Source organism: Anolis sagrei, chromosome 6, assembly GCF_037176765.1.
Source record: "Anolis sagrei isolate rAnoSag1 chromosome 6, rAnoSag1.mat, whole genome shotgun sequence".
Classification (NCBI taxonomy): domain Eukaryota; kingdom Metazoa; phylum Chordata; class Lepidosauria; order Squamata; family Dactyloidae; genus Anolis; species Anolis sagrei.
In genome coordinates, this window is record NC_090026.1 from 62610079 (window position 1) to 62622345 (window position 12267).

The 12267-nt window shown below is 39.7% G+C and overlaps 1 protein-coding gene across 1 annotated transcript in view; it reads left to right on the forward strand.

The window, feature by feature from the left end:
• SUN3 (Sad1 and UNC84 domain containing 3) overlaps window positions 1-12267 on the forward strand; it is a 34720-nt gene that overhangs the window by 6594 nt on the left and 15859 nt on the right. Inside the window, exons 5-8 of the mRNA XM_060781530.2 lie at window positions 1540-1595; window positions 4533-4621; window positions 9211-9239; window positions 11594-11765. Of these exons, the coding sequence (XP_060637513.2) occupies window positions 1540-1595; window positions 4533-4621; window positions 9211-9239; window positions 11594-11765 (346 nt within the window). The remainder of the gene's footprint in view (window positions 1-1539; window positions 1596-4532; window positions 4622-9210; window positions 9240-11593; window positions 11766-12267) is intronic.

A 12267-nucleotide genomic window follows, 5' to 3' on the forward strand; every position in this document is an offset into this window, starting at 1 on the left:
ACTTGCTGCAAAACAGGAGCTTTTTTGTTGAGTTTCAGGGCCAGAGAAGTAGGTGGCGGAAACAGAAGAACGGCCTGCCTCAGGGGAGCGTGCTTGCACCATCCGTGTTCAACATCTACACAAATGACCAGCCACTGCCAGAAGGGACAGAGAGTTTCATCCATGCCGATGATAGTGCCATTACTGCTCAAGCAGGGAGCTTTGAGATGGTAGTACAGAAGCTTTCCGAAGCTCTAGGTGCTCTTACTGCCTATTACAGGGAAAACCAGCTGATCCCTAATCCATCTAAAACACAGACATGTGCTTTTCATCTCAAGAACAGCAAGCATCCCGAGCTCTGAGGCTCACCTGGGAAGGAATCCCACTGGAGCATTGCAACGCACCCAAATACCTGGGAGTCACTCTGGACCGTGCTCGGACCTACAAGAAGCACTGCCTGAACATCATCCAAAAAGTGGTTGCTAGAAACAATATCATACGAAAGCTGACTGGCACAACCGGGGGATCACAACCAGATACAGTGAAGACATCTGCCCTTGCGCTATGGTACTCTGCTGCTGAGTATGCATGCCTAGTGTGGAACACATCTCACCAAGCTAAAACAGTGGATGTCGCTCTCAATGAGACATGCCGCATTATCACGGGGTGTCTGCGCCCTACACCACTGGAGAAATTACACTGCTTAGCCGGTATTGCACCATCTGACATCCGCTGGGAAGTAGCAGCCAATAGTGAAAGAGTCAAGGCAGAGACATCTCCAGCTCATCCCTTGTTTGGGTATCAGCCAGCACGTCAACGACTTAAATCTAGAAATAGTTTTCTAAGATCTACAGAGACACTCGCTGGAACACCTCAGCAAGCAAGAGTCCAAAAGTGGCAGGCTCAAATCCGCAACCTCAACCAATGGCTGATACCAAATGAGAGACTGCTCCCTGGGCACACAGAAGACTGGGCAACTTGGAAGGCACTGAACAGACTGCGCTCTGGCACCACGAGATGCAGAGCCAACCTTAAGAAATGGGGCTACAAAGTGGAATCCACGACATGCGAGTGTGGAGAAGAGCAAACCACTGACCACCTGCTGCAATGAACCCTGAGCCTTGCCACATGCACAATGGAGGACCTTCTTGCAGCAACACCAGAGGCACTCCAAGTGGCCAGCTACTGGTCAAAGGACATTTAATCAACTACCAAACTCGCATATTTTGTATTTTGTCTGTTTGTTTGTTTTGTTCTGTTAGAAATGTAATACAATTGACTGGTTGCCCTGACACGAGAAATAAATAATCTATAACCTTTCCCAGAACAGATGGATGTGTTAGTTAATTCTAGATACATTAGATAGTTCTAGACAGACACACAATTCATTTTGCCCCTGGGCTTCCTCACCACTTCTTTGGTTCTTGGCGATAGGGTATGTGTAATATTGTGACCACACATTCTGCATGGAGATAAGGAGTCAGTCTTTTAAACAAATATCATACAGGTTTCAATATGAATAATGTTAACATTAACTTTTATCTCTTTGCTATTTCTCAGAGGCAGCTGTTCTCAGAAAATTGTGTTTTGGGTAACCTTGTCCCTCTTGGTTTTAGGTGAGCTTCCTCTTATAAGACTAAGAATAAGTATTTCAAAAATAATTTGCATTATTTTGTGTTTAACGCCTTGCCTAATTATATTTATGCTTGTTATTGTGTGTCTTTGAGTCATTATCAATGTATGACAACCGTAAGGCAATCCAACCACTGGCCCGGCCCTGGTTTTTATTTCGTAATGGTGTAATGTTTTGTTATTGCTTATGTTTTTAATTTGCTGTGTATTGTATTGTTATTGTTTGCTGTTGTTGTGTTGAGGCCTTGGCCTTTGTAAGCCACATCAAGTCCTTTGGGAGATGCTAGCGGGGTACAAATAAAGTTTAATAATAATAATAATAATAATAATAATATTGCAAGGTTTTCATGGCAAGAGGAGGGTTGCTATTGCCTTCCTCTGAGGCTGACATAGTGTGACATGCCTAAGGTCACCATAGCCTGCAAGGTATTTGAACCTTCGTCTCTTAGAGTCCTTAAAAACATGTTTACCGTCTTAGTAAATTAAGCAGAGCTTAAAACACGAGCTTTTGCATGACTTTGCAGAAAAAAACACCAAGGTGCCCTTGGGGAATTTCTCTTTTATAACAGAGTTTATGAATGCGTGTTTATACTCTACGTGTAGCAAAGATATCCACGAATGGGTGAATAATTTTAACACCCAATCAGATAAGAATCACATAATACAAAACTTATGTAGTTATAGCATACTGTTCACCCACTTCTTTCTCTTGGATTCTTTTTGCTTTTGTGTGCCTAAAATACTTTCTTGCTTGTTCTCTTTCCTTTCCTTTATCCATTTTATTCTGCTATACTCTTCATACTGAGACAATTTTATCCTTTGTCTTCATCTTCTTTAAAAGAGAAACCTTTCATCTTAGCCTTTGAATGGTCATTTCCTTTGTTCTTTTACTTCTCATAAGTTCCCTCAGGAGTCCTTTGGATCCACTTAGATCTGCCTCTTCCACCTCTGCTTTATTGTGCATTTATTTGGAGTCTGCTGATTTGCATTTATCGATAGACTGAAATCTAGAAAACTTCAATTTCAGCCTTACAAATGCTTACAAATGCTACAAGTATTGTTAGATTCCTTCGTTTTCTTCCTTTTCATGGTTTGACGTGAGTTTCAGATCAATGATAAAGGAAAATATTTTTTATTTGCCATGTGATTTGTTTGTCATTGATGTGTGAACTGTCATTATGCAACTGTATCCACTCCATTTTGCTTGGGACTTCATTAAGAGATCTCACTTCAATCTATATTTTAAAATATTTATTCATCTGTTTTGTTGTAAGAATCCCTATGTTTGATCAAAAGCTGTGGTATGTATTAGGACCAGAATAATGGTCACATTTAGGTTTTGGGAATATTTGAGTAGCTCCCAAAGAAACCCTTGAAGTTTCTTTTATTTTGTGATGTAGTATAAAACAGTCATTTATTGATTTTGACATTATTGGATATTTATACTGAGGCTGACATCCCAAACATTTCTCAGCAAGTTCAAGTCCAATAGGAAACCTTTTGCTTGATTATTTGAGATTAGTTTGCATAGATCAAAGTGTGCATCTACACTGTAGAATTAATACCGTTTGATACCACTTTAACTGCCATGAATCATGGGAGTTGTAGTTCTACAAGGTTTTTAGCCTTCTCTACCAAAGAGTGCTGGTGCCTCACCAAACTACAAATCTCAGGATTACATAGCATTGATCCATGTCAGCTATAGTGGTGTCAAACTACATTCATTCTACAGTACGTACACACCCTTAGTTTGAAAGAAAATTTTAACAACTATGCTTGTTTTTTTGTTTTTTTGAAAATTTTATTAATTTCTCCATAGATAACAAAACAATACAATCCGAACCTTAGCCATCTAAAAGATAATATCAAAAACTGATCACAATTTTTATGGCTAGGATACAGGTTCCAATTGTGCTTCCCTTTACCATATATCTTGATTAATTATCCCTTTAAACCCACCCTTCCCATCCTCTTCCCACCTCCTTCTCACCCCCATCTGGGTTTACTTAAATCAGTTCATTGATTTAATTGTCTGGAAGGCCTGATTTAAAGTTCTGTACCTATCTTTTCCTTCCGTTTTGTCGATTAAACAAGACCATTTCCTAAACCAATCTTGTCTTGGCTGGATATTCAAATATTTATTTTTCTTTTCATAGATGAAATCATTAATTAAATATTCAGAGAGATAAGACCACCAGGTTTTCAGGTCCCACCTTATTTTATCTTTCCAACCTCTGGCGATTGTGGCATGTAAAGCGGCTATCATAAATTTCAATATATCTGACCATTTGTTGTTCCCCTCCTTTACCTCTATGGTGAGGGACAGAAATCAAGCTTTATTCCAATGTAGTTTTTGTCCTATTATTTCCTCTATTACTTCTCTAATAGTGTTATAATATTTTTGGATTTCAGAGCAGTCCCACCACATGTGTGAAAAAGTACCAGTCTCCCCGCATTTATGCCAGCATTTGTTAAAAGTGTTTTTCATAATGTGAGCCAATTGAGAAGGGGTCCTATACCATTTTGAAATTATTTTCTTTTATGTTTCTTTGATTCTTAGATGTTTAATTTTTTGAGTTTTATCAATCCAAGAGTTTACTAAGTTTTCATTAAAGTTTATATCCTGTTCCAGGCCTCTACTAAAGTATGTTTTATATTATAGGATAAAGCTCTTTTCCAGTCAGACTTTTGTTTCATTCAAGATTGTGAGAGAAATCAGGAATACCAGCCCAGTCAACATTAGATAAAAATTCATGGTGACTTATATATGAAAGAATAGGAACAGAGCAGTGGGAAGGGTTAACCCAGATCAATTTAGGATGATGCAGGAACATTGTGGTATGCACTTTTCCAGGTGATAGTTTCCTAAGAAGAAAAATAATCATCAACCTTTTTAAATATGAAAGTGTTAACATTAATAGGTGCCTCCTACATGGAACTGTTTGGAAAACATACACTGCAACTGTTCGGTGAAAAATGGAATGACTTCTCCATTTGCGATCTTATTCAGGTAATATCTTTTCAACAATTTAATTACTCAGCCTTCCCAGTATATTATAAGGCGTGTAATATGTGTATATATTTATGTATTCCTGTATCCAAAGTCAGTGCAGCACTGTATCAAGTATAATACTTGGAAATAGCAAGAATAGTGTAGTCGTGTCTTATGCTGTAGTTGTTATTTGATCCTGAATCTGTCTAACTAGCAACTGGCTGACATACAAAAATTAAGATAATGTGAAGGTTTTAATCAAAAGTGTGGTCTTATGGTTTTGCAGACATTGATGGCCAACAGCTCTTGTTCTTTTTCATTGTGCGAGTGGGGTCTGGTGGGAGCTGGAATCCTATTCTTACACCAGTTTCTTACTCTTCTTTTATATCGAAGCCCTGAAAAACTTTGCCAATTTAAATTCTGTCAGCCACCCTTTTAAAGGCATAGAATTAGAACTAGTTTTTTTTCAATGGAAGCAAATTTTATTCATATGCAAAATCAGTTATTTCCAGCTTGGCTAATATTGGAGAGTTTTCATGATTATGTTTGTGTTGACTAGGAACTGCCATAAAGATTGGAATTCTTTGCAAGCCACTCATTTTGTACTTTCAAGTCACTTATTACTTGTTATGTTCTCAATGTGGTGGTTCCACAAAAATTTCTTGGCAAGATTTGTTCAAGGGGGGTTAATCTTTCCACTCTCTGAGGCCCCTTCTACAAAGGCCTTAAAATCTGGAAGAAACTGGGATAAGTGGGGGGGGGGGGAGAGCTAGATTACACTCATGGAAAATGCATGCTGGATCATGGGATTGAATGAAAAACGCGTGTTAAAAAGGTCTGGTTTAAATCCGCAATCAGCCGAAAAGTGTGCTGCTACGAAGCACTCTATATCCCTGCAGTAAAAAAAAACCCACTTAGTTGTGATAGGCTGGTGTAGACTGCTCCAATCCTCATTTCCTAATCCCAAAACATCTGATGAGAGAGGTAAACAAATGGAGCCACGGACCCACAAGTGGCTAAATGGCAGCATGAGAAGACAGCAATTCCCATAAGAATTCTCTCTAACCATCCCTTTGTTCTCATATTTATAAAGTAAAACAGGGCTTTAAATTACACAGTGGGCATGAACATGGCAGGCAAGTGACCCCAAAGGGAAATGGGGTCGAAAAGGGCGAACACAAAGGCAGCAGGAAGGTGGTGAAAGATAATGACAAGAAATCTGCTGGTGTGGCACATTCTTATATTTGCATCAGTGCTTATGAGGCCCAGAGCATCTTGGAGTCTCAATTTTAAAAAAGCAGAAAAGAAAAGTTCAGACGGATGTTCTGCATCCATTTTGAAAAATCGGCTTTAACCAGGAGACTGTGTACCAGGACAGAGCTCTGTATCTAGACTTTCCTTAATTTCCGGTGCTTTTTGCCCCACTTCTTTCTCCTGGATTAAGAGGCTGTCTCTACAGCAGTGGTGTCCAACTTGTGGCCCTCCAGGTATTTTGGACTTCAGCTCCCAGAATTCTTGGCCATTGGACAAGCTAGCCAGGGCTTCTGGAAGCTGGAGGGCCACAAGTTTGACACCTCTGCTTTAGAGAGTGTGACGTGCCCAAGACCACCCAGTTGATTTCAATGACCCATGTGAGATTTTGAACTCTGGTCTCCAGATTTCTATTTCAGTGATCAAACCACTACACCATATGAATAAAAATGCATCTGATTAAATTTTTCCTTTACTCAGTAAAATATTATATACTCCATCTTCACAGCTGGAAAAGACTGATGCCTGTTACTTTCTGTATTCTGACATCTGTCACAATCCCAACTGACAGCCTTCCCTAATTGCCTTCTTCAGCAATGGCTAAATATGGGCACAGTAAACAGTCTTGTGGCTTTGTGGAGCCGTTTCTCTTTAGATTCATTAAACTAATTAATTCCCTGTCCCAAGTCTGTTGCTGGAGCTCTGATGCCACCATCCCTAAGGGTTCATGTGAGGAAATCCTCCTCTTGAGACCTTTTGTTTTTCTTAGTCTGAGAAACTCAGCTTTCAAGTGGTTTCTTTCATGTTGCCAGTGTTTTGACTCTTACACGCTATGGTAAAGTCCAGTCTAGCTAAGATAAAAATAGCAGCTTTCTCTATTTCCCCCTCTCTTTATTTGAATCAGAAAGGGGCAGGGAAGGGATAGAGGTATCAGATTACAAGAAATTCCACATGTCTTATTTTTCAGTGAATATACTTACAGTGCTTTAAATATTTAAGGATATCAGGATGTAGATTCAACTGTCTCCTGCACAGACATTATTCCTGTCTACTGCACAGGAACAATGAACACATTTGTGTATGTTGTAAAGTGAAAAATTGCTAGCACAGATGGAATTGGAAGATTCGCCCATGTTAGATCACTTTTGCTTTACTTTGTTGTATTAAGAGTTCAAGTTCATCTTGTTTGTTTCATATGTTTTATGCATTAGTGCAGAGATACCAAAAACTATGCACACCACCCCCAGCTGCTTATTTGGGGTTTTTTTTCATTCAATTTGTTGAGTTCTTATAGCTTTCCCCCCTCTAGTTGGGAAATTCTCTCCTGTTAAATTGCTGCCTACAGGACTACTGTCTCCCTCACTCAGATAACTCAGTTTTAAAGCACTCCTAGCCAGGTTTGTGAGGCTCTTAGCAAAAATGTGTGTGCCATCCCTTGACAGAAGTTCAACTATATTAAACCTCAAACTGTAATCCAGGAAGCCAAATCATCCCTAGCAGCAGCATCTGTGAAGCCAGTGTTTCACTTCTGTTATCCTTCTCACCTTTCCTGGACTGCATCCTTGGACTGGGAAGAGAGACAATACGAAAGCTTGGGCATCAACACTCTTCAACTTCCTGTTCATAGCTTCATAATTCCATATGATCTCCTGAACACCATGCCTTGCAGTGTCATTTGTTTCCACATAGACCAAAAGGAAGGAGTGACAGTCTGTGCCTCATAAGCCGTGTCAGCCTCTCGGTTACATCTTGGAATTTGGAATTTTGCTCCAAGGAGACAGCATGCCTCTCAAGTTGTCAGGTCCACAAACCACTGTTTCTGTTCCCTTCAGCAGGGAGCCCCCTACCACCACCACACATCATTTTGGAGGTCTAGCAGGGGCTTTTCTATGTGCTGACTCTTCCAGGGGCACCTGCACATTTCCTGAGCTCTTTTGCTCTTCTTCTTGTTCTGCATCATCATTTATCCTGGAAAGAACTTCATATTGATTTTGTTGCTCCAAACTTACAGAATGATTCTTGGTCCTTCTACTTCTATGTATTACTTTCCTTTGAGTGTCTTCCTTCTCTCTTTGGGGTTTGACCTCCTCCTCCTCAGAGAGATCCTGTGATTCTCCTGCAAGATAGTCTGCTCTGCCATGTCCAAGGCAGCCACTTCCTCCCTAATACGAGGGTTGAATGAAAAGTAATGCCTCCACCTTCGTTACTTGAGTTTGGATGAGAATATTTTAATAAATCAAATGCAGAAATACTCCTTAAAATGTGCTCTTTAACTACCACTATTCACTTTTCCACATAATCACCAGACAATTGGATACATTTCTGCCAACGATGAACAAGTTTTCTGAAGCCATCATGGAAGAAGTCAACACTCTGTTTCCTCAACTAGCATCTCACAGTTCTCTCATACTGGGTACTCTTTGTGCACAGATCTTCTGATAGCCAAGCAAAGCAATAATGTGACCCACAAGTTCTTGTGAAATGCCAATTATGCTTGAAATTTCTCTCTGAGTGATACGACAATAGTCCTAAATCAATCTGTCAACCTTTTGCTTGTGAAATGCAGTTGTTGCCGTCACGCAAGTCAGATGTTCCCACCTCAATATCTCTGAGCACACTGAGTACTGTGCTCAGTAACACACAGTACTCACATCAACAAAATCACTATAAACAGCTTGCATTCTCTGATGAATCTCCTTTGGGGTGACACCTACTGCTGTCAAGAGTTCAATGACTGCACAATGCTTGAGTCGCCTTGACCGACCGTCTGTGCAGGGTATCATACTTCGCACTTTAACAACCCAACCGTTCAATGCTAAGACTTCCCGTCAAAATGGAACTGTAGAGGAGAGTCTACTGAAGAAGCCAGTACCTGCTGCATACCAGTACTGCCATCTGTTTAGGAGTTACAAAGGTGGAGGCATTACTTTTTATTCAACCCTCGTATGTTGGAGTGTGGATATATGAACCTTCCATTCCAAGAGGGCCACTAACTTGCTTTTGCTGGAAGTATAGGTACTCACTCACACTCTCAGGCAAGTGCACAAAAAATCCACAGCTGCTACAAGTGACTGCATGAGCTTCCTCACCTTGCATTTTTATCAGATTTAAGACTGCCTTGGTAGAAGGACTGACTGTAATAATAATTATCCTTATGAATCAAACTAGTTGAGAACCAACTCACATACATGCAAATGCATAATTTACTACTAGACCATTAACTGGAATATTAAGTATACATACACTTTGAAGTATTGCAAGATATGAGATTTACTTACTGTGCTACTTATTTATCTTTATTAAAAATCTATATGATTTGTACATGAATTAGTAATTATTTTTCTTCTCCTATATAGGGGAAAACGGAAGATCTCAGGTCCCTAATGTAAGAATGTATTTTATGTAATACTTAGAAAATGCTTCTATCCTACTTCCCCTTATGAAACCAAAGTTGGTCCCATTGATCATTTTTGGAAGAAATGCATGGCTTGTTTATCTTAACTAGATTCTGGAGAAGATAATTAAAGAGACAGTATGTAGGCATATAGAAAGACTGCCATGTTCACAAAAAGTCATGTTTCTCAAAAACAAGTCATGCCAGATGAAGGTTTGGGAAAAGGTCCTTCATGATATTCTTATTAAAAAGCTAGTAAAATCTGTGCTTGACAATGTTTCAATGTTAGATGTACAGGAAACTAACCAATGGCTTCTCCTCATCCTGGAAAAAAGTGATTAGTAGTTTGCCGCAGGATTCTGTCCTGGGCCCTGAACACTTCAACATCTTTATTAATGACTTGGATGATGGAATGGAGGGCATGCTTATCAAATTTGCATATGGCACCAGATTTAGAGGGATAAATAATACCCAAAAGACAGAATCAGTATCCAAAATGATCATAACAATTTAGAGAGCTGGGCCTAAAACTAACAAAATGAATTCCAACAGAGAGAAGTGTATGGTACTAAACTTAGGCAGAAAAAAAAGATGAAATGCACAGATATAGAATGAGTGACACCTGGTTTGACAACAGTATGCATGAACAGGGTTAGGAGTCATAGGGCCCTTCCACAATGTCATATAACCTAGAACAGGGGTCCTCAAACTAAGGCCCGGGGGCCGGATACGGCCCTCCAAGGTCATTTGCCCGGCCCTCACTCAGGGTCAACCTAAGTCTGAAATGACTTGAAATCACACAACAACAACAACAATCCTATCTCATCAGCCAAAAGCAGGTCCACACTTCCCACTGAAATACTAATAAGTTTATATTTGTTAAAATTGTTCTTCATTTTAATTATTGTATTGTTTTTAAGTGTTTTTTTGTACTACAAATAATATATGTGCAGTGTGCATAGGAATTTGTTCATATTTTTTTTTTCAAATTATAATCCGGCCCTCCAACAGTTGAGGGACTGTGACCTGTCCCTCTGTTTAAAAAGTTTGAGGACCCCTGACCTAGAACATCAAGACAGAATAACCCACAATATCTGCTTTGAATGGTGTTATCTGAGTCCACACTGCCATAAACCCCAGATCAAAGCAGATAATGTGGGATTCTATTCAGCTGTGTGGAAGGGGCCTTAGTAGACCACAAGCTGAACATGAATCAACACATAGTGTGATGCGGCAGTTAATAAAAACAATGTGGTTCTAGGCTCCTTCAGTAAGAGTGTAGAACAGGGGTCCGCAAACTATGGCCCGGGGGCCGGATATGGCCCTCCCAGGTCAATTACCTGGCCCTCGCTCAGGGTCAACCTAAATCTGAAACGACTTGAAAGTACACAACAACAACATTATCTCATTAGCCAAAAGCAGGCCCACACTTCCCACCAAAATACTAATACGTTTATATTTATTAAATTTGATCTTCATTTTAATTATTGTATCGTTTTTAAGTGTTTTTGCACTACAAATAAGTTATGTGCAGTGTGCATCGGAATTCATTCATTTTTTTTTTCACATTATAATCTGGCCCTCCAACAGCTTGAGGGACTATGACCTGGCCCTCTGTTTAAAAAGTTAGTGGACCCCTGGTGTAGAGTCTTGATCGAGTGAAGTGAAGGTCCTACTCCACTCTACTTTGGTCAAACCTCATCTAGAACACTGTATCTTGTTCTGGGCACCACAAATCAAGAAGGATATTAACAAACTGGAACATATTGATCAGAGAACTAACAATGTGAAACTATGCCATTCTTTAGCTCCTGCAAAGGCACTGGGTATGTACAGGCTTGGAACAACAGCAAACCACGTTTAGTCAACTTTAGTAAGATAATTAACAGCTTCATTTCTTATCTTCAAGCTTGATCCTAGCTTCTTAAACAATGATTAAAACAAACTGACTGATTAAACAATTTAATCAATGATTAAAACAAATGTGACTGTATACACTAGTTTGGTTTTTTTAATTCCTTATTTTATGATGTGTATTATTGATGTATTTAGGTTTTTGTTTGTATGATTTTAAGATGCTGTAAGCCACTTTGGGTCCCGTGAGGGAGAAAAACGGGGTATAAATAAAGCAGTATTGTTATTATGTTCAAACTTGGGCTTGATTATCATACTGACCACAATATTCCTGGATCTGAAAATGCAGCTTGTTCTTTTTCTGATTAAGTGTCTGCTCTCTAGTCTCTCTGGAATAAATATGACTTTTACAGTTAAAGTGACCTCTTTGAAATTATTTCACAGTAATAGGTAGAAGAAACAGAGCCTTGTGTTGTATTATTTATCTCTAGGAAGGCTAATTACCTTTTGGGTAAAAAGGCTCTTGAGCTTCCAACTCTGAAAGAGAATGTGGATAACCTACAATCACAGCTTCAAAGTCTGAGATTGGATATGAAGGATATAAGTCATCATGCTGTCAGGGACGTGCTAAAAGGATATACGAGCAAGGGCATTACAAAATGGGTAAGGAGAAATGAGATTTTGCAGGTGAACATATATATCACCTACTAGTGTATATAGGGAGCCCATGGTGGCGCAGTGGGTTAAACTGCTGAGGTGCTAAACCTGTTGACCAAAAGGTTGCAGGTTTGAATCCGGGGAGCGGTGTGAGCTTCTGCTATCAGTCCCAGCTTCTGCCAACCTAGCAGTTTGAAAACATACAAATGTGAGTAGATCAATAGGTATCGCTCTGGCAGGAAGGTAACAGCGCTCCATGCAGTCATGCTGGCCACATGACCTTGGTGGTGTCTACGGACAACGCCGGCTCTTCAGCTTAGAAATGGAGATGATCCCCCATGCTTTTCAATATCTACATGAAACCGCTGGGTGAGGTTATCCGGAGTTTTGGAGTTGGGTGCCATCTGTAGGCAGATAACACCCAACTCTACTACAAATTTCCATCGAATTCCAAGGAAGCCTCTCAGACCTTGAACCAGTGTCTGACTGCTGTGATGGACTGGATGAG